Source organism: Globicephala melas, chromosome 14 (assembly GCF_963455315.2).
Source record: "Globicephala melas chromosome 14, mGloMel1.2, whole genome shotgun sequence".
NCBI lineage: Eukaryota > Metazoa > Chordata > Mammalia > Artiodactyla > Delphinidae > Globicephala > Globicephala melas.
The window spans coordinates 7,041,431-7,069,169 of record NC_083327.1 but is presented as its reverse complement, the minus strand read 5'-3'; the positions used below and the strand labels follow the sequence as shown (position 1 = coordinate 7,069,169).

The window sequence follows — 27,739 nt, the reverse complement described above, 5'->3', positions numbered from 1 at the left end:
TCCTGAAGGCTGGGGCAGCTCAGGGACACGGCTCTTTGGGTCAGACCCTCGCTTCTAGCCTCACCTCCACCACCTTCATCTTTTGGGAACCAGAGAGGGCATCCACATGCTCTGACTAAAGTAGAAAAGCACAACCTGTGTGTGTCTGCAGGAGGAAAACCTTCTTTCACATCCTAAGTGAATATCAGGCATGTCCCACTGAGCAGAAGTGACTGTGGTACAACGCTGTATAAGGGGAATGTTCTTTACAATGTAAACAGCCTCAGACATTCTGCTTCCAGGCAAAGCAGACTGAAAATGAAATGTGTGAGAAATGCATTCAAGTTGAAACGTGAAAAATGGGATTTCATCTATATTTTGCTAAAACATAGGATGCTTATTGGTCCATGATAAACAGAGGTATGATACTCCTTTCGGTGCCTTTAATCGGTTTTTCCTGTAATTGCTTTTTTATTTATTTATTTTTTTTTAGAATAGTAGCCTCACAAAATCTTTTGGGTCCTTCAATATCAGGGGCGATGGCAAGAAATGGTTCATTAAAAAAGAATCCAGAGAGAGTAAAATTCCTACTTTAAAATGCCCAAGAATTTTGAGGGATTTTAGTCTATTTTCATAAATTTGATGAAGGATTTCATTCCAATCTCCCCATTTTTTCAGTAACCAAAGAACCCTAGAAACCTTTTGATTGTATCTTTATCAATAAAAACCAACTGTTAAGTTTTTCTTGCAATGTATCTGTCTGAGAAGGAGTGACCATGAGTATACTGTATGTTTTCCCAAACTGCTCTGCTGGCGGCTCTCTCTCTAAGACGCATGGGGCTCTGCTAGCAGCGTCCTTCAGAGAATCATGTCATGATTCTCATGAACTGTGAGAGGACGACAAACAAGGAAAATATGCGCCTATTGAAAGGACTTTTTTTTTCCGGCACAATTAATAGTCATATTTTCATTCTCGATTGTGCCCCAAAGCTCATCTCATTGTGGAATTCCCATTAACTTCAAAAGGCAAATCTCTGACTGAATAATTTCCGTCGAGAACAAATCAAAAAGGCTGGTGGAGGTGGGCAAGCTCCCTGGGATGCTATCAGAGAAACTGTGCTGAGACTGTCCAGAATAAGCATGTTGTTGCCTTTCATTTTGGGGGGATTCCTTTGCTCCTTGATGCCATTATGCCCCACTGTGGTCATTTTGGGGTAGAAGCCACTTGAGTGGCTCACATGGCCTCTGGATTCTTAAATTTCTCATCCAAAGAGTTAGTTCGTGTGACTCATGTGCTGGCTCTATCACACTGTGGGTGACACTTTAGATCCTAAATGGGGTAACTGTGATCTTCCTGCTGAGACCTCTTTTGCTGGTTCTCCCTGCTGACCACAGCAACCCATCTGTCCTGTCAACCGGACCCCCCAGGAAGCAAGTTGTGCTGGTTCTTTCGCGGATCTCCCCTATGACCCTCTAAGGACAGATCTTGCAGATTTTCTCAGCAAGCACGTCATTTACTGGGATCCTCGTTGGTTCTGAGAGCGAGCCTCCTGTCGGGAGCCTTGGCACCTGCGGCTGGACTTCCAGATACAAACTACCTTCCTGCACCTCATCGGGAGGCGACCCTCACCCCATCCTTCCCCACGGTGGATGCCCAGGACCCTGAGTCCAGCTTGGATGTTTGCTGTGTGGCACCTATGTGCTATTCATCCTCTTCCCTGGGAACATATCTCTTGTCTTCAGACCAATTTTGGGACCTATGTCTTTCCAAGCCCACTTCCCTGACATCACTCCTATAGTACTTTGAGGCTTTGCTTGATTTTATGGATTTCTCTGTAAGTAGGCTCACCTTGCCCCTACCCCAAGCCCCAATCTGGACAGTAAGTGAGGCTTTCCCTCTGTACCTTGTTACCCTTTGTTCCCGAGGGGCCAGGATGTCCCGTTCTTCCCAACAAGCCCTGTAAAACACAAAACTAAGTTTGTCACAGAAACAACACCCAAACGGCCAAGGGTATTGGAAGTTGGTTGCTCAAACTGATACACTTCGAAGGTCATTTGATCCTAATTAAAATCAGTCCTATAAGCTTATATTTCTTCAGGCTGATACAGCAGCTGTATCCTGCTAATAAGCCCTTGGAAGGATAAAATTTGTATTTGCGGTCGCTTTTTCACCTTGGCCAACCACATTTAATGGCCTTAACTGGAACCTCTTAATACATTTAAGAATTTAGCCTTGCTGTTTAAATGGCAATTTACACAGCATTACACCTTCCTAAATGAGCTACAATTTTGGTGGTGATCACCATTTTAAATACTTCACAGAGCAGAATTAACAAGGTGGGTTATGCGACCTGCATTTTACCAATGGAAAATAAAATTTAGTTTAAAATCTTCTTTGAGCGTAGAGTTAGCTATCATTTCCATGGCTCCTTTCACAACTCTTTCTCTTAACTTTTAATTTTAGTGTACAATTTAGAGCCAGGTTTGTTCTATATAACTGTGGTGAAAGCATAAAAGGTAACATTTTCATTATGGCAAACCCATGATTCAAAACATGAAAGAACACGATTACATTCCTACGTACCCTTTGCCTAGGCACTCTAAGAAGGAAAGAGTTAGAAAAATTGAGGCTTGAGGAGGGTTGCTAGATTTAGCAAATAACAATACAATATTTGGGACAAACATGCTATGAAAGTATTTATTTACATGAAATTCAAATTGAGCCTCATGTCCTGTATTTTAACTGGCAAACCTAGATTTGAGCTCTGCTCTCATGATAGACTGGGTTTAGCAGGTGGGAAAGGAAAAAAGATTGCTTTAAGCAAACAGGGTAACTGAAGACAAAAAGGCCCTGATGCTGCGCTTGAGAGAGACAGCGGAAAAAAGTGCCGACCAAAGTAGAGCGTATTTTAAGTCAGAAACAGGAATAAAAGTAAATTGAATCTGATAGTCCTTGACCTGTTTTTTCTTTTTTTTCTGTCTAGAGAATAAATTCTTAGTTTATGGCGCTTAAAAATGTAAGGGTGTAACCATCTGAATATCTGTCCCTAAGGTTGATGCCAGAAAAATTATAGCTAAAAAAGATAACGCTCCTCTACATCCAACGTCTGTTCAAATCGACTTGCTTCATCACAGTCTGCTTTCCGGTCTGGTAGAATTTTCACGACAAGTCTCCACAACCCCAAGCAGCCTTAAGGAATACTAACAAAAATCTGAGATGTTGGATGCCACTTTCCCCAGCAATAGCTGCATACTCCACACAGAGGAACAGAGAACAAAAATCAATAAAGAATGTTAGTTCACTTTGCGTCATACCAGCAGATATGGGCTCTGAGTGAAACCATTTTAGCAAATACTTACAGGAGGTCCAGTCGGGCCAGGAGCACCTGGAAGGCCCGGAACGCCTTGGAGACCCTAAAAGAGAGAGTTCCTACCATAAAATCTGTTATATCATTGGAAACAAAGCATTTTAGTTCCTCAATTTTTTTTTTTTTTTTTTTTTCGGTATGCGGGCCTCGCACTACCATGGCCTCTCCCGTTGCGGAGCACACGCTCCGGACGCGCAGGCTCAGCGGCCATGGCTCACGGGCCCAGCCGCTCCGCGGCATATGGGACCTTCCCGGACCGGGGCACGAATCCGTGTCCCCTGCATCGGCAGGCGCTCTCAACCGCTGCACCACCAGGGAAGCCCTCGTTCATCAAATTTTTGACGATTTCATCAAATTTTGACGATTGAAAACTACCCATCTTTGCTGGCTAATCAAGAAACACATTTGTCATCTGCAAACACCCGTTTTCTAAGAGTAAGGATGGCGAGCTAAAATGCCACGACATGGAATTTGTTACAAACATAATTTAATGTGTTGGTAATTCACGGAACATTTCTGATCTCACAGAGCCCCTCCATTGACAATAGCCATCTCTGAGAAGCCGGCACTGCTAAAGCATGAAAATACAAATTTCAGATGAGCAGAATGCCATCAAAGAAATACATGATTACACTAACGCTTCTTTCAGTTGGTGGAACACGGACTCTGTTTTATGATACAGTATTTAGTTTAGCCGGCCAGTTCATTATAAGAAATACAGCTCATCGGCGAATTTAAATTTATAACCCTTTAATGGCTTAAAGGTAAAAGTGAAGAGATAGCTTCTTAGGCCCCGCCTAAGATTTGTAGTGTCATGCTAATTATACTGGATACATTTATATATTCAAAAAAGAATTGGTAAGATTAACTGATAACTCATGTAATTGATTTGTTCCTTTACCAAGTAAGTCAGCAAAAGAATATTAGTTAAATAAGTTACATAAAATTCATAATATGAAATATTTTGCAACTGTTAAAATCGTGTTTCAAAAGCTATTGAATAACAAAGAAAAGGAAACGTTACAAAATGTTACATAAAGGTCCAAATTATTAAAAAATTAGAAATGCACTTCATAAAATATGAGCCTGGTAGAGGCTCATAATGCCTTCTCTGGAAACTTTAGTGTCACGTGTGTTTCAGGGTTCTGAATTTTCAGATTTGTTTCAAAGGGAACACAGTGCTCATACTGGATATTACATAACACTCCCATGGCACCTGAGGCAGCACCTGCTAATAAACACACAAATATTTCTATAGCAAAACATATGATAGTCTCACCAAGTGGGATAAATAGACTAGCTCCATATGACTTCAGGTTAGACTTTGCTGCCAAATAAATTTGCTGCAAACTTGGGAAAAATTTCCCGGGTTTTCAGAGGCATTTGAACTTTGGAATTGTGGATGAGGGGTTGTGGACAACAATCTGACTTTTACCAACAGTCGGAGAAGTACAAATAGGAATAACTTTTGTCTTTTTAGTGCTTTTGTGTATTTCTCAAATTTTCTATAAGGAACTCAGATGATTTCTACAATGGGAAAAATATACTTTGAAATACCCATTTATTATTTCACATAACCATATGACGTGTCAAGTTCTATTTTGAACGGTTCCACTTTTTCAGGATTGAATTTTCTTTACTGAGTACTCCTTTTATAGTGCCAAACCATTCATTGTTATAATAAATTCCTTTATCCTTTACTGTGATGAAATATGCATTTTATACATATTATAAATATCAGGTGAAGTGACCATGGGAAAATTGCTACATAGTTATCTATGGGAGCTCTAGAGGAACAAAATTCTACAGGATCAAGGTTCTTTGCATCAATGGGATTAAGGACCAAGCTCTGTCAGGTCTGTCCATCTAATGCCGAATGGGACCATATATTCCTTCAGGTTTTTCCATGTGATGGGAGGTGAAGAAATGCTGGAAAGGCTCTCCTTGAAGGTGCCGAAATTCCTCATGTAACAAGAGTCTTGGGTAAAGTCTTATGTATACTTGTGTTAATGTGGACATATACTTTCTTCAAGATGGTATCATCCTCACCGGCAACGCTCAGTGTGTGTGTGCGTGTGTGTGTGCGCGCATGTGCCCATGTGCATTTGTGGGCGGTACACATTGTCATGTTGTATTGACTCTTTTTATTCCCCCACCATTAACTTGTATATGGGGTTATAAGTGGAAAGGAAACAAATTTCCTTCTGGAATGGATCTCTAAATGTCTGGAGATTATAAATGCTATGCCACAAATTGCTTTATCTCAAAACACCCACATTTCCATAAAATTCTCTATGTACGTGTATAAGATATGTGTGTTCATATGTATTCTTTTTTTTTTCTGCTACTTTTAGTCTCAACACTGAATCAGTCTAGAGATGCTGAGTGAGTCTTTAGGTAGTCCAGTTTATAAGCTTGGGACTCATTAACCTTTGATGACCACATTAAACTTTAAAGTAAACCTCAGTCCATAAATAAAAAGAAATCCTTCTCAGCCATCTTTCTCTGAACAAGCTGAAATTCTGTAGTAAGGGTAAAAGTTACTATGGATGTATAAAGGGCAAGCAGGTAATTTTACAAGACAAGAAAGGTCATTAAAGAAGACAAATACCTATTAAAGAGTAGGACAGTCAATTTAGCATATTGTACCAAACTAAAATACAAATTAAAATTTACTGCATAGTCAAGGATCATTAGAGCTAAGTTCTTTCCCTATTCTGGTATTTTGATTTTGCAAGTCCTACCTCAGTTGCTACCAAGAATATTTATTTTTCCATTGCTACAACTTACGGCTGACAGTATTTTTCCTGTCCTATCTATCAATTATTATTCTAAAATATTGTAGAAAGACCTGTATTCCAAGCAAGAACTCCCTCTGACTATGAGAGGTAAGTCTGTGTTCTATCAGCATCTGCTAATTTGCTACCTTGCATTGTGAAACAACACCTGTAAAAACCGTTGAGGGTAATGTCACTTTTGTAAGCGCAATAAACCGAAAGGCAATTCCTCTCTTTAAGTTCCCAAATGGATTAAATCGACCATTGGATAATTATTAAATAATAATTGGGAATTCCTCAAAGAGACAGGGTGTCCTTCTGCATCTTTTCCACTAAGGGTAGAACAGACATCTTAGATTTTGTATGATTAGATATTATATGCATATTAAAATAGTATAGTTTATTGGCCAGCTGGAAATACATATGTTCTTGGGCAAAGTTTCATTCACTTAAACAAATCAACAAATTAAAATTTAAGTGAGTATCTGAGTCCAAGTGGAAGACAAGATAATATTCAATATTTCCCACCTGCCTGAGAGGGACAAGCTGCCTTGCCCCGTTACCCCCACAAAGGCCCAACTGAGCTAGTATGTTACTTCAGGTTTATTCATATTATTCATGTGATGTGAAGAAACAGTGGAGAATCTCCTCCTGAACTAGCTGGAATTGTCTAAGTGTCTTGTGCAAAGTCTGTGTACGCTGTGTTAAAAACCCAGCAAGGTGTACTTAAGGAAAAGCACACTAAAATAGTGATTAAGGAGGGATTTCAGTTCACCAGGAGTGCTAAGGATTCTGAAGAATCAATAAAAGTTAACTTCTAATAAATTTAATTCAGAGTCACTTATGAAAAAGCCTGAATTCCAATTATTTCCTGATCTTTTTGTTATTACATTCTCAATTGCCTTTAAAGCCTACTTCTTGAGTCTAGGCAGTTAAAAGCTGTTAGACTATTAAAATCAGACACTGTGCTTGTAGTTTAGTGCAACGTTCTGTGGAGCATGAAGACACAAAAGCTCAACACCTCTTCCTTATTTAGAAAATAAAATGCCTTTACTGTTTTATTTACAGATGAAAAGAAATGTTGTATTTCTTTGCTCTTCAATTTTTAACTTGGACAAAAACCAAGCCAATCCTCACAGTTTTCTTGGATAGAATCCATGTTAATTAAAAACAATAACAACGATGATAATTTATAATGTGAAATATATAACTCCAACTCAAAAAAAAGATCTACTTTATATCATTTTGATTTTCTGCACTAACATCAAGGTTACTAGATGGCTTACTTACTTTCATTAAGAATTATTAGTATCAAAACTGTTTAAACTAACAAGAATTCATCATCCTAATTGGTTTTTCTAAGAGTTCGTGTGAATTATGCAGGAAAGAATGCTATCCTGAGCGTCAGTGTGGCTGAGAGTCAGAAAATTATGCCACCATCTCAAGAGCACATTTGACTTTGAACCTTAGTGGGAGGGTGGGCAGCTGATTTAAACCAGTCCAAGCAGACCCATTTGATAGTTTTTTTTTTTCTTCCTCCCAAGAGTTTGAAAGTTGAGCAGAGATACAAACAAACCAAGGTCAGTGAAACTGAGTCACGTTGCAGCAGCGGCCCAGGGAAGTTCTGCTGAGTTCTGGAGCTGCCCCTATCCCTAGGCTGGTTGCTAACTATCCCTTCAATTCTATGAGCTACTTTGGGATTCTTTTCAGTAAATCTCCTTTTCCTCTTTCTTCTTGCTTTTATCTTGAGAGAGCTGGAATTGTTACCTGCTATGAGAAAACAGAAACGTAGTAACTGCTATGTTAACTTTGTGTTTGAATTCCCTTGTCTCAGAAACTGGATCACTGAAAATAAGCATCGACGTATTATTTTAAATGTGTTAACACGTGGAAAAAACCTGTCTTTGTTTCTATTTGTTTAGCATCAAACATGAGATATGGAAAATTGATGTCCTTTTGTTGTGTCACATGGAAAGAATCAACAGTAGGGCTGCATGATCAGAGAAGAGCCTTTTACCTCATTGCCTTTCTCCCCACGTATCCCGGGGTAGCCTCGCTCTCCTTTGCTCCCCTAGAGACACAATACATTTAGTTAGTACACTCAGTCATTTTGTCATCTTTTGGGAGAATGAACATATCTCTTCTCAGGACACTTGGGGCATGTCATTTGGACAGAATCGGGGGAAAAAAATAAATGACATCTGCAAATGGCTTTTACACCACTTTATCAAAATAGTTTTAGAAAAAGGACTGTATTTTAAAATGTATTTCTTTTTTTTACCTGAATTAAAGGTTGCACAGAGGAGAGACTTCCTTACCTTTGGTCCCTCTCTGCCTGGGACTCCTGGAGGACCTCGTGGCCCTACATCGCCCTAGAGGACAGAGCAGTCACAGCTGAGAGAAGGCACCATGTGTCACCTCCAGGGTCCACCAACACTTAGCCCCCTTCTTACCTTCTGGGCTACAGAATCAAACTGTCCGGGCTCACCGGCACCTGCTTCTTCTCCTTTGTTGCTTTTCAGCCCAGGGACACTGGCTTGGCAGTTGCCACAGAAGTTCTAATGAAGACAGAGATAAGGTCACTGGAGATTCATTATTCATTGATTGGATTTGAACTTCTATTTGAACTTTTGTGAGAGTTGAGTGATAGCCATTGGTATGTCATTCTACTTTCAGAAACTTAATTTATTCAACTTAAAAGACTACTTTTGGGGAGGCAAAAACTATTTTAAAAGATAAACTCATAAGTCAAGAACACAGAGTTTCAGTTGCTTAGCAGCATGGTTAAAAAGAGAGGTGGCAATAAAGTTTGGAATAACCAGCAAGATTACAGAGCTCATAAAACCAATAGCATAAATCATAAGAAAGAAAGAAAGGAAGGAAGGAAGGAAGAAAGAAAGAAAGAAAGAAAGCTGTGAAGAAAGGATTTCCCCTTTTGAGAGCCCAATCAGTTGGAGAGCCCCAAACACAGCTTACTAACCTTTTATTTGTTAGGGGAAACACTCATGTGGGAAACAATTATTTGAGCGACTGGGACTTGACTTCTAAGTCAAATCCAAGTGCAGATAGGAAATATAAGTGGAATCACCTTTCCATCGCCTTCTCTGTAATCTTTAGCTGATCTGCAAAGGCTTCAATTTAGGTATCTGAGCTCACAAGATAAACTTCTTATCACATAAAGCCTACAGAGGCTTATTTTTAAATAACCTGTTATAAAAATATGATCAGGAAAGGCATAAAATAGGGACTACTGAGTGGGGGAGACAGCTTAAATTTAACAATTGACCAAAGGTAGGACAACCTAAGTCTCAATTCTTCCATCTTTTTAACCAAAGGGAAGAATCCTTAAACATGAAGAGGGAATGGAAGCTTGCCGTTGATGGGAAGCTGGCAAGAAAGCCCATGAAGTTCAGTATTTTTGACCCAGTGTATATCAGCACAAGTTTGATTTCCAAACATATGCTCCATGGAGGACTAATTTTGTATGATATTGAAAAGGTTCTGAGGCAATTTGCCTAAGAAATGCTGGGTCAGAACAGTTCTCTTTGTGGTTGTCCTTCTTAGAGCTGGAATACATGAGAAGGAGTTGGAATGTGCAAAGTTTCCCAGACTAATTTTACCACTAGGATCATTCTGCTGAGCTAACGTGCTGGTACAGGAGTTAAGAAACACGTACATAATTGTAGAACCACCCCTACTCAATCTGAAAAACTGTGACGGTAGAGACGCTTGAGGACTTCAGAGAACCAAAAAGCTTTCCATATTTCAAAAAGTATAAAGAATGTCTACTGTATCTGTAGACATTATAACATGGCATATCAATATATAGTAACATTTTAGAATGGATTATTCAATGGATTGCTTTTTTACTGAAGTATAGTTGATTCACAATGTTGTGTTAATTTCAGGTAAATGGCAAAGTAATTCACTTATACATACATATATATCTTTTTTTCAGATTCTTTTCCCCTATAGGTTATTGCAAAATATTGAGCATAGTTCCCTGTGCTACAGTAGGTCTTTGTTGGTTATCTATTGCATACAGTAGTGTTCATATGTTAATCCCAAACTCCTAATTTATCCCTTAGCCCGTTTCCCCTTTGGTAACCATAAGTTTGTTTTCCATGTCTGTGGGTCTATTTCTACTTTGTATATAAGTAACATTTTAGGATGGATTAGTCAATTGATTTTTATTGAAGTATAGTTGATTTACAATGTTGTGGTAGTTTCAGGATTGTTTTAATAAAACATAAAAAATGGAAATAATTACGAGTCAATAGGATTTTCTAGAGTCATTTCAAACTGACCTCATCTTCTTTAGGTTAGAGTTACTAGAATGGTAAATGAAGGAAAAGTGGATTTCATTAAGGTTCTTGAAAAAAAATCTTTTAAGATTTTTCTCACGGAGAGGATAAAGACGCAGTTATTAGCTAATACACAAGCTCGTTCAAAGAAGGACTGATACACAGATTAACCTGGAGGAAGGTCTTTGAAGGTATACATCATTCGGGCTGGGAAATAAGTCAGTTCTTTTCAACACTTTATTCAAACACAGTTTTTGAAAACAGAGAGCAGGACGATCAAGTCCGCTAAAGACTTTAAGACAGAGTGGGACAGTTAATGTACTGGGTGACAGGATTAGGATTAAAATTCCCATATGCTTTGGGGAACTACGTGCTTCTCTTCTACTGAATACAGCTTGCTGGGACTCAGTCAGGCGTCCTGCCCACCTCTTGCCAACTGGCTCCCCTGAGACTCAAAACCTCCATGAGGTGATGCTGGGTCTGGACCCCGGCAAGGGCATTTATTAAGGGGATGCTGCCCTGGTGAAACTGTTGACTACTTCCATGTCTGAGGCCATCGGAGCCCTGGTTCTTTTCCCTGTCAGAGCCTGTTTGCAGTCTTTTTGTCTGTAGTGGGAGCTGCCACAGCCTATCAATCAGGATAGTCAATAATTTTTTTTGATCCTTAAAGAGCCCTAACTGTTCCGCAATGATATAACTCCTACAATCCTGCCATTTCCAACATCACTGCCCTCGTAGAGAACATGAGACTGACTGTCTGAGGACCTGCACTCCTGTGTTAATGTCACACTTACTGGCTGTGTGACTCTGAGCAAGGTACTTAACTCCTCAGAATTTAGGTCTCTCGTGTACAGAATGGGAAACTCCACAGCCTGAACTCATAGGATTCTTGCGCAGGTTAAGTGAGATGATATAAGTAAAGCAGTGTGTTGCCTGGCATGTAATCATAACTCAATAAACGTAAGATCCTCCTGAAGCCCCCATAAATACTATTTTTTAAAAAAAATAGGATTTGCTCTTTTTTTCTTAATTAATTAATTAATTAATTAATTAATTTAGGGCTGTGTTGGGTCTTTGTTTCTGTGCGAGGGCTTTCTCTAGTTGTGGCAAGCGGGGGCCACTCTTCATCGCAGTGCGCGGGCCTCTCACTATCACGGCCTCTCTTGTTGCGGAGCATAGACTCCAGACGCACAGACTCAGTAGTTGTAGCTCACGGGCCTAGTTGCTCTGCGGCATGTGGGATCTTCCCAGACCAGGGCTCAAACCCGTGTCCCCCGCAATAGCAGGCAGATTCTCAACCACTGCGCCACCAGGGAAGCCCCTATTTTCTGACTTATGAGAAAATGTTAGCTTTTGAAAGTCTTAAAACCCCCCCTCTATATATTTAGATTTATATCTACATTTACATTTATATTCATATACTATTCTCAAAACCTTTATCACCTGACAAATATATTTACTAGAATTCTAGTCTTGTGAATTCAATTCAACAAATATTCCTGCCTGCCTACTATTGAGTAAGTCGTTGCAGGAACCATTGGGTTAAATGCTGGGAATATAAAATAGATCACATATACACACACATAGCTCGTGTGTGTGTGTACAAATATACTGTCCATTCATACATTGACAGATACGACACATGAGGTTTGAGTGGAATATAAAGGGACAGACTTTCATTTGGGTACAGTCTTAGCATTCCACAAAGAAACATGCAAATACACAACCTCCAGGTGTCCTATTATCAACCTCCCCCCATCTGTTTTACAAACAAAATAGAGGAAAGTATTAGAGAAAAAAAACGGTAGCAAGATTAATTCCCTGTGGGGTGGATAATAGGTAGAGATCATTTTTATTTAACAGAGTCACAGGGCAATTGTCAGCTATGGAATTTTGTAACTCACTTTGTAAAATCCCATGACATAAAATTGCAAGCTAGCTGTTTATTGAGCAGCATTGCTTTGCATCCTGGACTGGCCAGGGCAGATACTGTGAGGAGGACTGGGTTTCACAGGGATGAGCCTGGGTGGGTAAACACCATTAAGAGAAAGCTATTGCTGCAGAGAGAAAACATCTACTTAAGGGTGCTAATGACACCATTCCTCTCCTGCAGCTCATCTCAGAACTACCACCTCCTCCCCTGCCCCCCTGTTCCTCCACACCCAAAATGAGAGGCTGGTAGAGAAGAGAGTGGGGAATTAGTATAAGTGGCACTAGTCATATCCAGATACGTGTTCCTTTTTCTATCTGAAAGATGTTCTGCCATTAAGAAACTGAATTTTAATTCAGGCTAAGCAATTAACTCAAATTCTTGTAAAGATTTCCTTTCTGATTTTTCCCGGAAGTTAACACATAATTTCTTACATAGCCACAGAGTACCTTGAACAAGGCCCCAATGTCTCCCAAGAGAGGAAGTGCAATCTGTGGATAAGGAGAAAAAAAACCCCCAAGGCATGTAATTATACATATACAGGCACACAATACAATACAAACATAATGAATGTAGATGTTTTCCCTCAAAACACCAGGCCAGCTGAGATTTGTCACCATGGTGACAAATGGTAGGGCTTAGAAGAGCCTCACCACCAGGATGGTTGGCCAACAGGATGCTTCCTATCCAGAAACAGACACAGGACTCGGGCAGTGCTTTGGCCTCGTGTCTTAAAGCGTCCTTTCAGAGAGACACCGTAGACCCCAGTAATGCTTTAAAGGTTCCCAGTCAATACACATACACACATGACTCACTCAGCGAGGGAGTTAAAGGCCAAGATACGCCTCTGCATGTAACTTATAACGGCACATGAGGCTCAAATGGTGTAGGAGGGCTTGTGAGACTCAGAACCGAGAGGCCAGATTTGGGTTTTATTATACAACATTCTTAATACAATGTCATATACCATATGGCTTCTTAAATTATAACTGCCAATTTGGAGGCTATTTAAAGGGATTTCACTGTCACTCAAAGCAAGGTTTAACCTAAAATAAAACTTTGGAACACCCATTTAGTGCCTAAACCTGTTCTGAAAAGCCTACTCAAGCCAGTTTTGTAATTGAACCATTTCAGCATTCTTAAAGCCACCAAATCAATAGATATGTACCATATTGTGGGAAACTTACCCGCAGACTTTCATTTAGAAAAATGAAGTTCATTTCGTTACTAGCATTAGAAAGAACAGAATCCGTGGCTATGTATTTTAACTCAATTTTCCATGGGATTGAGACATTATACACCAAGGTTCAGCTTGGGGCAAAAAATTGCACAGCTGAATTATACCCTCGGGAAATAAGTATTCGTCACACACACAAAAATGCTGATGTAGCTTGAATTTTTTTCCCCTCTACAAAGAAGTGGGGATAAACAAAATCACTAAGCAGTCACTGAACATTCTAATTAGTCCGGACAGCAAAACTTGCTTGGTAGGCTGTTAGGCTGCTGCGTGCATTAAAGATACATAAATCAGACACAGTGTGTCAACATACCGGGTCACCTGGGGGGCCTGGCAGACCTGGCTTTCCATCCCTCCCAGGAGCTCCCTGAAAACAGAAGCAGCATGTTCAAATCTTTGCACCTCGGCACAGGTTCAGATTAAAGCAGGTGTGGGGGAGAGGGGAAGTAGGTAAAAACTGTCCTTACATCATTCCCTGGGGTCCCTGGAGCTCCTGGCAACCCAGGGAGACCTCGAGGACCCTGGCAAAGGGGGAAAATAGTTACTTATAAGGATAGTCTTTTAGTAATTGCCCCCATCCCCCCCCCCCCCAATCAGCAAGATGGATTTGCTGTGCCAGATAACTTGGTTAAGTAGCTTACCTGAATCCCTGGCTCTCCAGCTGGGCCTTGGGAGCCCTGAATAGAAGGAGATTCAGTGATCAGAATTCTGCTGGGAATGTCCATAGATTACCCAAGTGGGATAAAGGGCCAAGTACTGTAATTTACATAGTGGACAACAGGGCTTGCCACCCTGCACACTCTGAAAACTCTCTGCAAAGCTGGCCAAGAGTTCTGGGTGGCAGGTGAACACCTGACCAGATGCAGTGCTGGAAGCACCACCGTAACTGTGTTCAGACGCCTGGGCCGCCCCTGAGCCCGCCGTCGGTCCCTGCCCACTCACGGGCGCACAAACAACACGCCCAAGTTCTGTCTGCTAGACACTGGCCGGCCACAGGGTAACCGGCTTGGGGCTTCCTCTCCTTCCTGCTTTGTACTGGGAGTCATTTCTCTGAAGAAATTGCCAGAACCAGTGTTCAGTGACGGGAACTGGAAACAAAACTTCAGTTATTCTTTTCTATGTTAGAAAACTGGAATTGGGGGTAACTGAAATGAGGCTGGGAGATTATCAGTGAACCTAATGATGACAGATCCATCCCTATCTCATGACCATGGACCCCTGGATGAGGAACTGACTGATCACCTGGGTGAGTAAAGAGCTGGGGTCTCGGCACCTGGCTTCACTACCTGCTCATTGCCTTTTCCCTTCTTACTTTTAAATAAATATTCCTATTGTTAAAGCTACCTTTTGCTTCCTTTCTATTTATACCGTGTGCTTAAGTTATTTTTGGTTTTTTGGGTTATTTTTCGCTTCAACCTCCTTCACTCCCCTAATAATTTCCTGACCTACTTTTTTACTTTGTTTAATCTCCCATCTCCAGTGGTCTTTATATTCTCACCCTGGAAAATCAAACAGCAGCCACACACAATATAACCATTCACTATTTACATCTTCTTTTACCTCTCACGATAATTTCATTTCAAGGCCAATCCCCAAATTAATGTCTTTGGGATAACCATCCATTTCACTTTTCTTGTCCCAAAATCTTTTATCTTTTTTCAGAGCAAATAAAAAGTTTTATCTCTTACTGCTATTTAGTCCACAAGTATGCATACAATGGTCATTATTATCATTATTACCCTTGTAGCTAAAACACGTCAAAAAACTTTCTATTATGTGTCTTAACTATCAAAAACGATCTCTATTCTCTCTTCTCTAAGATATTACATAGAGATTTTTGATATCATCTCATTTATAGGCACTCCATTCACTTTAAAAGTAACTTTTCATTTTATTCTAATTAAAAACAAACAGTAATATATAATATCCTAATATTGGGCATTCTCATAATCTTACACTCATTTGTACTTTTAAATATATAGAATGGAGGAATAAAGTGTTAAATAACTTCTTCTAATTCAAAATCAGTGTACGTGTGATTAGCATCTGTAAGTCAATAAACAGTGGGTACCGTCTGTGCTTAGGATATAACCACAAAGCCCATTAATTCTTGCTCTCTGACTAGCACTTTTTGTATCTCCTCTGACCATTTCACTCTTTTCTTCATATTCAAATTTGTTGCTGGATTTTATTTCACAACATTGGGTCCACAGGGTTTCAAAAACTTGATTGAATTTCACTTACAGTTCGGCCAGGAATTCCTATCCCTGGGGGGCCTATGTCACCTGGGGAGCCGTGGATACCTGGCAGTCCTCTTTCTCCCTGTGCAATTAGATGCTTCCGTTAGTGTGAGGCTCAAGGGACATGGATTTTCCAGTTATATTTCGTTAATTATTAATTCTTTAAAAATTATGTAAGATATTTTTACCTTTGGCCCTCGCGGACCAGGTGCTCCAGGATTTCCATCTAATCCCTAAAAGAAAAAGAAGAGAAAAGGAAGTGAATACATTTCTTTTCCTAAAAAGGTTAATTACATCTTAGAAGTCATAACTCAAAAATATTTCATTGCTCTTCATCTTTTTTGAATAAACCTTTTCTGTAAAATAGTAAGGAAGAGGGAACACAAATTTCACTAGGCTGCAGATTTTGTGTAGTTACTTTAAAATGTAAGATGTTTTCATCTTTAAAATGAGGCATCTGATATTGAGAATTATTTATTACTATTCATATAAAAGGTCAAAGGGGATGAGAAAAAAAGGCAGATGAAACAGCCATATGGGTTGGATTTTCCAGCTATCCAGTTTTCTATGTCCTGGGATTAGCCCAGGCCACAAGGACATTTTTTTAAAGGTGACCACCTATGGCTATATATGCAGAGCCTCTAGAAGGGAAATTTCAGGCCGTTCTTCTGTTTTAAGATATTGTCCAAGGAAGGTTTATGGTTTAAAACTAGCAAACCTTACTAGGCTTCATAGATCCCTAAATAGTCCCTGCAGAAGCTTCAGGGGCACCTGTGAATCTCCCCAAATTGTATGAAAAATGGTGCATGTGTGTGCATTTTCTTCAGATGAGAGCTCTTTGCTTGCACCAAATTTCCAAAAAGATTAGACCTCTGATCTAAAGAATAAGATGAATACTTCTTTTTCTGCAGACCTAAACATTCCTATGCCTGTGATCTGAAACTCGGAACACACAAACAGTAATTAATCAACTTTCAAAGGAAATGTTAGTAAAAGGATTTGTACTTACTGGTTCCCCTGGCAGGCTTTTTCCTGGAGGACCAGCCTCACCTTTTGGACCTGGAAGTCCAGGAGGGCCTATAATCCCACCTGGGTCTCCCTGAGGAAACAAGGTAAGATTCTCACTTCATCACTCAGGTTCATGGTGGGACATGTAGAGGCAGCAGTTTCCATAGTATTAAGATGTCACCACAGCCAGTCACACTGCATTCTCTCATCCATTCACTCACTCATTCCACTATATGTACTGAGTGTCCAATCCACGCAGACACTGTTCTGTTATCTTAAGTGCACCTAGATCTTGCGGTGAGCTATGTTACAGTAGGTTTACAGTATCATGAAATGTATGTACGTGTATAAATAGATATGCAAAAAATATAAAAATCTATTCATATAGTTCTTTAGATGACCTTTATGTTTTCTTTATTTCCAAGTAATGGTTCAGTACTAAAATACTATTTCCACGTAGACATCAAGAAACAGGTACTGAGAGATTGAGACTTCTTAGGTCTATACCTGAGTTGTTAGCTGAGCCTGAAACAGGGTTTTTGAGTCCTGAGATCTTCAACTCTAAGGCAGTTCATTTTGTCACATTGCATTTTCAGTGCCAGAACCCGGGCTGCCACAGTGTCCAGGGATGACGCTCATGCCATAGTTTATGCGAACATCTATCTCCTGCACAATCCCAGCTGCCCTGGCCTGTCCTTTCACTCCCTCAGTGTCCTTATGACCCTCTGTCTCTTCCTCCTACCCAGCTACTTAATATACAAAGTGAGTGAAACGGAAGCTATACCTTTTCTCCCTTAATGCCTTGTTTTCCTGGGATACCGTGTTCTCCTGGCAATCCCTAGAAAATTCAGAATAAAAGGGAGAGAGCAATTAGAAAATCTCTTATTGTAATAACATTTCTGTCTGTGAGTCTTTGTCAGGAGAACAGAATTTTAACATGCAAACTACCTGGGAACGTGATTTTGGTCTGCTGGAGAGAGAAAAACCTTAATGAAAATATGTGGCTTGTTGTTTCAAGTGAGGTAACCTGAATGTAATGAGAAAGAAACTAAATAAGGGAGACCTGAACGAAATGCCCCATCCGTATTACTGCCAAAAGGCATGGAAGAACGGCTCATGGTGGCATCACACTATGACTCAGAAAGACAATGGGGTAAATAGAAAATATGCTTTTACTATGATTTGGCAAGAAAGGCTCTTTTATTTTAGTCTCTATTTTAGCTCTAGCCACTATCACTTAACGTCATTTCTTGGGCATCTTGTGGCTCCACCTGTGCCACCAGCATTATGTTTCTTTTGTAAGATCTCTCCATTAGGTACACCTTCAATGGTTCACTAAATGGCTTGGGGGGTGCAACAAAAAGATTTGCTTCATGAAGTGAATGTTCAAAGTACCAAGTGACCAAACGTGCTGAAAGATGAACCCCTGTAGTCTCAGTCAGGGAGCACGGAGAACAGAGCAAGATGTCATGGGGCTGCTCCCGAGGTGATGGGAAAAGGAGAGATTCTAACAGTTGCATGGAGGGTACTCAAATCATGGCCAGATAGAGATCAGTGTTAAGAAGTGATGGTCAAGCATTTTTCTCGTTTTGCTCAAGTGAGGATTGATAGTGAGGTTTTGGCTCCCAAGATGTCAGAAGGCTAGGGAGATTGTCCAAGGGACACAAAGCTGACATGGGGGAATGGATAGGAAAGTGCATTTATTCAATCAAAAAACAGAAGAATACACATTCTTTTCAAGTGCACATGGAATGTTCTCCAGGATAGATCACATGCTAGGCCACAAAACAAGTCTCAACAAATATAAGAGAACAGAAATTATATCAAGCATTTTTTCCAACCAAAATAGTATGAAACTAGAAATCAATTACAGGAAATAAAATGGGATAAACACAAAATTGTGGAGACTAAACAACATGTTACTAAAAAGCCAATGTGTAAATGAAGAAATCAAGAGGAAATCAGAAAACACCTCAAGACAAATGAAAATGGAAACACAACTTTCCAAAATCTATGGGATACAGCAAAAGCAGTTCTAAGTTTATGGTCGTATAGGCCTAACTCAACAAACAAGAAAAAATCTCAAATAAACAACCTAACCTCCCATGTAAAGGAATTAGAAAAAGAAGAAAAAACAAAACTGAAAGTCTGAAGAAGGAAGGAAATGACAAAGATCAGAGAAGAAATATTAAATAAAATAAAGACTCCCAAACCCCCAAACAATAGATAAGATCAATGAAACAAAGAGCTATGTTTTTTGAAAAGATAAACATAATTGATAAGCCTTTAGTGAGAGCTCATCAAAAAAAAAGAGAGAGGACACACATAAACCAAATAAGAAATGAAAGAGGAAAAATGACAACCATTACCACAGAGATGAAAAAAATCATAAAAGAATACTAGTTATATGCCAAAAATTGGACAACATAGAAGAAGTGGACAAATTTCTAGAAACATAAAACCTTCCAACACTGAATTAGAAAGTAATAGACAATCTGAACAGGCTGGTCACTAGTAGTGAAATTGAATTTGCAATTAAAAAAAACCCTACAGCAAGCAAAAGTCCAGGACTGGAGAGCTTCACAGGTGAATTCTACCGAACATATAGTGAAGAGCTAATGCCTTCCCTCCTCAAACTATTCCAAAAAGTTGAAGAGGAGGGAACACTGCCAAATTCATTCTATAGGACCACCATTACTCTGATACCAAAACCAGACAAAGACATTACAAAAAAAGAAAATTACAGGCCAATATCTCTGATGAATATAGATGCAAAAATCCTCAACAAAATGTTAGCAAACTGAATTCAAGAATTTATAAAAGGGATCATACACCATAATCAAGTGGTATTTATTCCAGGGATGTAAGGATGGTTCAATATCTGCAAATCAATCTATGTGATGCACCACATTTACAAAAGGAAGGGTAAAAATTATGATAATCTCAAAACATGCAGAAAAAGCAATTCACAAACTTAAACATCCACGCATGATAAATGCTCATCCAAGTTGGTACTGAGGGAACATATCTCAACATCACAAACACCATTTATGACAAACTCAAAGCTAACATCATACTCAGTGGTAAAAAGCTGAAAGCCTTTCCTCTAAAATAAGGAAGAAAACGTGTATGCCCACTCTCACCAGTTCTATTTAACACAGTATTGGAAGTCCTAGCCACAGCAACCAGACAAGAGAAAGAAATAAAAGGCATCCAAATTGGAAGGAAAGCAGTAAAACTGTCACTATATGCAGATGCCATGATACTATATATAGAAAGCTGTAAAGTCTCCACCAAAAAACTTTTAGATGTAACAAATGAATTCAGTAAAGTTGCAGGATATGAGATTAATATACAGAAATCTGTTGCTTTTCTATACACTAATAATGAAACTATCCAAAAGAGAAAGCAAGAAAATAATCCCATATAAAATTGAATGAAAAAGAATAAAATACCTAGGAATAAACTTAACCAATGAGGCGAAAAATCTATAGTCTAAAAACTATAAAACACTGATGAAGGAAATTGAAGAAGATATAAAGAAATGGAAAGACCCTGTGTTCATAGATTGAAAGGATTAATACTGTTAAACTGTCATTACAACCCAAAGCAATCGACAGATTTAATGCATTGCCCAATGCATTTTTCACAGAACTAGGATAAATAATCCTAAAATTTATATGGGACCACAAAAGACATCACATTGCCAAAGCAATCTTGAGAAAGAAGAACAAAGCTGGAGATATGACACACTCGGACTTCAGAGTATATTACAAAGCTACAGTAATCAAAACAGTATGGTACTGGCACAAAAACAGACACATAGCTCAATGGAACCATAGATAGCTCAGAAATAAACCAATTATTGGTCAATTAACCTACGGCAAAGAAAGCAAGAATATACAGTGGAGAAAAGACAATCTCTTCAATAAGTGGTGCTGGGAAAACTAGACAGCTACATGTAAAACAATAAGTTAGAACATTTTCTCACACCATATACAAAAATAAACTCAAACTGAATTAAAGACCTAAATGTAAGACCTGAAACCATAAAACTCCTAAAAGAAAAAATAGGCAGAACACTCTTTGACATAAATTGTAGCAATATATTTGGATCTGTTTTCTAAGGCAAAGGGAACAAAAGCAAAAATAAATAAATGCAGCCTAACTAAACTTAAAAGCTTTTGCACAGCAAGGGAAACCATTGACAAAATGAAAAGACAACCTACTGAATAGGAGGAAATATTTGCAAATGATATGACTGATAAAGAATTAATATCAAAAACATATAAACAGCTCATAAAACTCAATATTAAGAAAAACAAACAACCTGATTTAAGAAATGGGCAGAAGACCTGAATAGACATTTTTCCAAAGAAGACATACAGATGGCCAACAAGCACATGAAAAGATGCTCAACATCGTTAATCATCAGGGAAATGCAAATCGAAACCACAATGAGGTATCACCTCACACCTGTCGGAATGGCTACCATCAAAAATTCTACAAATAACGAGTGTTGGAAAGGATGTGGCAAAAAAGGAACCCTACTGCACTATTGGTGGGAATGTAAATTGGTGCAGCCACTAGAGAAATCATTGTGGAAGTTCCTCAAAAAACTAAAAATAGAGTTACTTAGTGATCCAGCAATCCCATGCCTGGTTATATATTCAAAGGAAATGAAAACAGTAATTCAAAAAGATACACGCACCCCAATGTTCTTAGCAGCATTATTTATAGTTGCCAAGATAAGGAAGCAACCTAAGTGTCCATCAATAGATGAATGGATAAAGAAGATGTCATATACATGCAACTCAGCCATAAGAAAGAATGAAATTCTGCCATTTGCAACAGTGTGGCTGGACCTAGAGGGTACTGTGCTTTATGAAATATGTCAGATGGAGAAAGACAAATATTGTATGTTATCACGTATATGTGGAATCTAAAAAATAAAACAAATGATTGAACATAACAATATATAACAGACACACAGATATAGAGAACAATCTAGTGGTTACCAGTGGGGGAAAGGGAAGGGGGGAGGAGATAGGGGTAAGGGAATTAAGAAGTGAAAACTACTGTGTATAGAATAAATAAGCAAGTAGGATACATTGTACAACACAGGAAAAATAGCCATTATTTTGTAATAACTTTAAATGGTATATAATCTATAAAAGTATTGAATTACCATAATGTACACCTGAAACTAATATAATATTGTAAATCAACTACTTCAATTAAAAAAAAAAAGTACATTTAAACAGTGTGAGGGTGTGTATGTGTGTGTGTGTGTGTGTGTGTGTGTGTGTGTGTGAGCTGAGTAAAGCTAGGTTTAATGCAACCGGAGGACCTTTCTCCAATTGCATTATATAAATATTTTCAGCCAAAAGACTTGCCCTTTTTGGAGAATGTTGCAAGAAGACAACAACAGAAGCTTTGGAAGTATCTTACTTGGATGGAGAATTGAACCAAAAGCCATTTATAATGATGTATAATGGAAATGCTAACTTGGGTTTCAAAGACTGATTTGTTAGGCTAATATTCAAAAGGACCTCGTATGACTATATGAAGATACTAATGTTCTCAACAGCCCCTGACATTAGGTGTGCTCAGTTTTATTGGTAGAGATGACCCATGCCTTTGGAAAATGTAGTATAACTCAGTCACATGAACAGATGTTGATGTTCTTTAAAACATGCTTTAGGGGGCTTCCCTGGTGGCACAGTGGTTGAGAGTCTGCCTGCCAATGCAGGGGACGTGGGTTCGTGCCCCAGTCCGGGAAGATCCCACATGCCGCGGAGCGGCTGGGCCCGTGAGCCATGGCCGCTGAGCCTGTGCATCCGGAGCCTGTGCTCCGCAATGGGAGAGGCCACAACAGTGAGAGGCCCGCGTATCGCAAAACAAACAAACAAAAAAACAAAAAAAAACATGCTTTAGTCTCAATTTAATTTCCAAATATCAAAGACACATGTATCTACTATACGTACAGTATCTCCTGGTGGTCCTCTGGGTCCCATAGGGCCTGCGGGTCCTTGCTGACCCTAAATAGAAGGTGATATGTACTTTAATTTGATAAAAATTAGATGGTACCTGAATATATGTAAAACATGGTGTGACCTTTTTCTATAGAAAGATTGACTTTCCACCATCCAGCCTCCTCTATATAACACTGAAACGTGCTTTGGGCCTACAAAGATAGTTTCAAGATGTTGTCACTTAAATGAGTCTGTTCTCACCAGTAGGTGAGGCCTGGATAACTTGCCTTGCCCACTGGTGGGGGCATATCACACGAATCTCTCCAGCACCTCCCAACAGCTGGTCTTCTTTGGGTCGCTCCTGTAGAGTCCTGCGTGGGCAACTCAAACACTTCTGGGCTGCATCATTTTGGATTAGGAAATTGAATCCTGAATCCTGTTCTCTTTGAGAATACAGCTCAGGGTCATAGACATGGCTCACACTGTTTACTCTTAAAGCTTTTAGGATGCTATCGTGAATATGGTCTGAAAAGAGCTTAAAAATCCCATTGTGAACCATAAGGCCCAGTTACCATGTAGGTAATAAATGCGGCCAATGTGGGGATCGGGGAGATCACCATGGAAACATGATAAAGTCTCTGAGAACATTTGTGATGAAAATGAGTGGTCCATCAGAGTTCCTTGTTTTACACAGAAATGGCTATAACTTCAAAATAATATCCTCATTCATCTCAGTTATTTCTTATATACCTTTAGTCCTGAGCTTCCTATTACACCAGGGGGGCTAGGATCTCCAGGCTCGCCCTAAACATATGGGTGGGAAGGAAAGTGAAATGGTTATTTTAATGTTTCACAATCTCATTACATCGGAGATGCAAGAGAAGGGGGTCAGGGGATTACCTTTATTCCCTGTGATCCTCTTATTCCAGGTTCTCCCTGTAAATGAAAGAAGGACCATATGTGTAATGTTTAAATATGGATGGAGAAGAGCATCTCTAATGCTGCAATTCATCTACTTCCCCACTAGCTGACATACAATAAAGGGGAAAATTATGGAAGACATGGTGAAGTCAAGGAGGGTTCATTCTAAAATATGATTTAAAATAATTATTGCTAATACATAAACAATAATTTCCTATTTTTCTTTCTTCTCTGTAACAGTTTTTTTCCCCAATGTCACTTCTGACACTTTAACCATCATGGTCCATTAGTGGTCACTGAGTTCCCTACTTAGCTGACATTGTTATAATTTGCTGCCAGTTCATCTTGTATCTCAAGAGAACTAAAACTGCAGATGAGGGCGAAAAAGAAAGAGTAAAGTTTAAGTTGATACGTCATGGAGATTCTACTTTCAGGTGTATGTATTTAATGGAACAAAACAACACACAAAAATTAAGGTTACACAAAAGAGGACAACATTGGCTATAATGAGTTTGCTTTTCTTATTTTCCATGACTTACTATTGATCCTTTCTTGTTTGAGAAATCCAATTTGTATCATTAACAAAATTTTTGAAAAAAATCTGTATCTTACATATTAATTTTGTATTTTAAATATCCTTAGTGTATACCTTTCATCACATTCATGTCCAGTCACAAATAGTAACGGGTTAAAGAAAATATACACTACCCAAAGCCAATGTGGAAGTGTCATCACATGATAACACTTAACAAGGTTTAAAATTTCTCATTTATCAAAATAAAAGAGTCAAAATTCACAGAGGAAAAAGTAAAATGCTCAGGGAGCTGACCTTATCAAATGTATTAGACTCCAAAGTAAACATACTAGAAATCAGAGAGAAAGAAAATGAAGTAGAAAACCCAAGACAGTGATAAAACATCTACTTACTCTATCTCCCTTTTCACCTTTTGTAAAGGGTTCACCCTAGGAAAATGGGTGGAAAACAGAATCATTTATAAACACTTTTAGGAATAATCTCTCCAAACCTGGATGTGGGTAAATCCTGCAGGCCAAACTCAGACTCCATTGCAAACATGCAGTGATCCGGAATGTCACATTGTCTGCCTATGCAGCTTAGAAGGACCATACGAAAATGAATTTAAAAACCGTTTCATATTTCCAAATGAACAGTAAGTTAATCATTTCAATGTTATTTTGAGAATCCTGCGTGGTTGACAAATTACAATGCGGTCCAAGGCCACAGCTTCCTCTTGCATGGTTCAGATAGAAGATGGTCACACACACACACACACACACACACACACACACACACACACACATCCAATCAGAGGCAGAATGAATGTGAAGATGCCAGAGTGATCAGTGGAAGGACATTCATTTGAATTTTTCCAGTTACTTCAGTTGGTGCTTAAAAATACAGAGTTTAAATTAGTGTTTAAAAATGCAAAATCATTATTTTAAAAATACTTTACTAATTTTCATTTTTCTTTTAATGAAAATGGCTTGAGGCAGTTAATTACTGGGTGAGTAACAGTACAAGTCTGTGGAACTGATACTAGTTCTTGTTGGGTCTAGGTATGAAGGTTCTGGGGAGAGACAGAAGCTTTGAAGGAATGCCCCTTATTAAGTAACACTGCCCCTGTTGTCACTGTGTTACTAACACCACAACCCACCCTTAACACACACACACACACACACACACACACACACACACACACATGGGGAGGCTTCCCCTTATTAACTTCTGTTCTTGAAGGTATGTATCATGATGTCATTTAACTTTCACTACAGGGCTGTGAGGGAGATATTGTCCCATTTCAGGAATGAGGAAAGAGACTCAGAAAGTTTCTGAGTAACTGAGTTACTTCCCCTAAAACAGCATTCGTCCACTGTATGTTCCCTTGTCTATCTTGCCAATAAACTCTGTGAAGGTAGAGATATAATTCATCTTGACTATCATAGCAACTCTGGGGTACACTATTGGTGTCGAACAAAAGTTTATTAAATTAGGGAATTTAAAGTTTTACAGATATAACAATAGTAGCTGACATGTATTGAATAAAACACTTATACCTGTTTTAATCACTTTTTATACACTAACACAGTTACCCTCTTGTGTCAACAGGCTGGGTACGATGAGTACACTCATTTACAGAGGGGTAATCTGAGGCCCAGAGAAATTAAGCCATTTCCTCAAGGTCACAGAATCAGTAAGAGGTCACTGATGATTTAAACCCAGGCAGTCTGACTTCAATCCCAGGCTTTGCTTGCTCAGTCTGTTTGATTTGATTTGAAATGTAATCGATTTATTATTTGAATGGAGTGAATTGACAATAAGATGGATACCACACATTTTTAGTAACTTAGTAATTTTAGTAATTTTCTTTTGCATCTGAAAGTCAAGGGCAAGTGTGAGAACCACTATGGTAGGTACTGCTGCTCTCAAAGGTCCTCTTAGGGGCTTGACCTTCAGGTCACGATCGGGAGGGGTGCGGTTACTGAACAAGCCTCGTGTCCCATGACCTGGACACTGTGGGCCCCCATCTTCTCCCTGACGTTTCCAAGCTCCCTGCAGTTATGTGAGGCCAGGCAGCTAGTTCTGACCGTGAGATGTGTGCAGAAGTGATGCATGCCGCTTGAAGGAGCCCATTCATCATCCTCCAGTCCTGCTACCCTGGCAGTGGTGGCTGAGAAGTTTGCACCTAGCAGATGGTGTAGCTCCTGGGTGCCAATCAGCCTGGTGACTGGTCACTGAGGGTCGTGTACAGCAGGACACCCACTCCTCCCGACCATGCTGGGCAGGCAGCATGAGCAAGAGAAAACCTTTCTTGGGTTAAAACCATAGATCTTTCAGGGCTAATTTGTTACTAGGCATAACCTACCTACTCTGACTAATATGACCCATATCTATCCAACATCATTACATCTCTTATTATTGGATAATTTCTATATATTAGATTAGGGCTTTACATTTTTGCTTTTCAGTCTTAATTCTAAAAATCAATTTGAGTTTTAAGATAGGAGACGAAGTTAATTAGATGTGAGCAATGGGCAACATTGCTTTTGTAACTGCTTGTTTCTGATTATAGCACATTGCTTATCTAGGACCTCTGTCAAGCCACACTGACTAAAGTAACTGCTTGTAAAAGAAAAAAGAACCAAAATCAGGAGCCTGGTTATCTAGAGACCTGATGTTTCGTCCTAGTTCCAATGGCTACCATCTGGGACAAGTCTTCTACATTTTAGAGCCTCTTTTTCCTTATCTATAAAATCCTGGGGTTCAACCAGACGATATTTCAGCTCTGATGTCTAACCTGGTCCTGTTCTAAATTTCCTATAACGGGGAACAAAGTGCCCTTTTAAAGTACCATTCAGGCTCCTAATTCAGATCTGGATGAAGACTATTGTTCTGTTCGGGCCTTCTGGTTATTATGCAAAGTTAAGTCCACATCCTGTTCTGTATTAAAGAGGTTGAGATCACAAAGAGCTAAACTGCTCTGCTAATAATGTGATATTTGTGTTTTTTCCTGTGGGGGGTGGTGAGAAGAGAGGCAGGCAAAGACGTGTAAGGGGTGTGGGATAATTCAGGGTTTCAGAGGGAACTGACAAGGAGAAGAACTGAGAGGAAAAGAAGCTGGTTTCTCCTGGGTAAGATAGATGGGGCGAAAGGTAGTCTCAGGGGGTTGGGTCTTGGTGGCAGGACGGAGAACCACAGGGAAACCCTTAGGAACTGTGACATCCTCCAGCGCTTGCTACGCAAAGCATGGTCTAGGGACCCACAGCAGGAGCACGGCCTGGGACTTTGAGAAATACAGCCACTCAGGCTGAAAGCAGCTCTTTTGTTCCTTTCCTGTTTGCCCATTTCTGTTCCCTTCTAAACTTAAAAGAACCTAAATATAAAAATGAGATCACTAAGCAATTGAAACTAACTCCTGACTTGTGCTGTCCTGAATGCACCCCATGCCTTGTCTAACCTGTTGATTCTTTTCCTAGATGAAAA

General features: G+C 39.4%; 2 protein-coding genes across 2 annotated transcripts in view; both read right to left on the bottom strand.

Annotated features, from left to right (window-relative positions):
- Positions 1 to 7,983, bottom strand: part of LOC132593411 (collagen alpha-1(XIX) chain-like) — a 54,583-nt gene extending 46,600 nt beyond the window's left edge. The window contains exons 1-3 of the mRNA XM_060283963.1: positions 7,892 to 7,983; positions 3,340 to 3,393; positions 1,829 to 1,937 (exon numbers count right to left, since the gene is read on the bottom strand). Of these exons, the coding sequence (XP_060139946.1) occupies positions 1,829 to 1,937; positions 3,340 to 3,393; positions 7,892 to 7,983 (255 nt within the window). The remainder of the gene's footprint in view (positions 1 to 1,828; positions 1,938 to 3,339; positions 3,394 to 7,891) is intronic.
- A 119-nt stretch (positions 7,984 to 8,102) lies between these two features.
- LOC115854745 (collagen alpha-1(XIX) chain) overlaps positions 8,103 to 27,739 on the bottom strand; it is a 304,855-nt gene continuing 285,218 nt past the window's right edge. Inside the window, exons 19-33 of the mRNA XM_060283962.1 lie at positions 24,667 to 24,702; positions 23,719 to 23,754; positions 23,569 to 23,622; positions 22,831 to 22,884; positions 17,628 to 17,681; positions 16,845 to 16,934; positions 16,024 to 16,068; positions 15,840 to 15,917; positions 14,237 to 14,272; positions 14,063 to 14,116; positions 13,909 to 13,962; positions 12,808 to 12,849; positions 8,578 to 8,682; positions 8,443 to 8,496; positions 8,103 to 8,195 (exon numbers count right to left, since the gene is read on the bottom strand). Coding sequence (XP_060139945.1) covers positions 8,103 to 8,195; positions 8,443 to 8,496; positions 8,578 to 8,682; positions 12,808 to 12,849; positions 13,909 to 13,962; positions 14,063 to 14,116; positions 14,237 to 14,272; positions 15,840 to 15,917; positions 16,024 to 16,068; positions 16,845 to 16,934; positions 17,628 to 17,681; positions 22,831 to 22,884; positions 23,569 to 23,622; positions 23,719 to 23,754; positions 24,667 to 24,702 — 885 coding nt within the window. The remainder of the gene's footprint in view (positions 8,196 to 8,442; positions 8,497 to 8,577; positions 8,683 to 12,807; positions 12,850 to 13,908; positions 13,963 to 14,062; positions 14,117 to 14,236; positions 14,273 to 15,839; positions 15,918 to 16,023; positions 16,069 to 16,844; positions 16,935 to 17,627; positions 17,682 to 22,830; positions 22,885 to 23,568; positions 23,623 to 23,718; positions 23,755 to 24,666; positions 24,703 to 27,739) is intronic.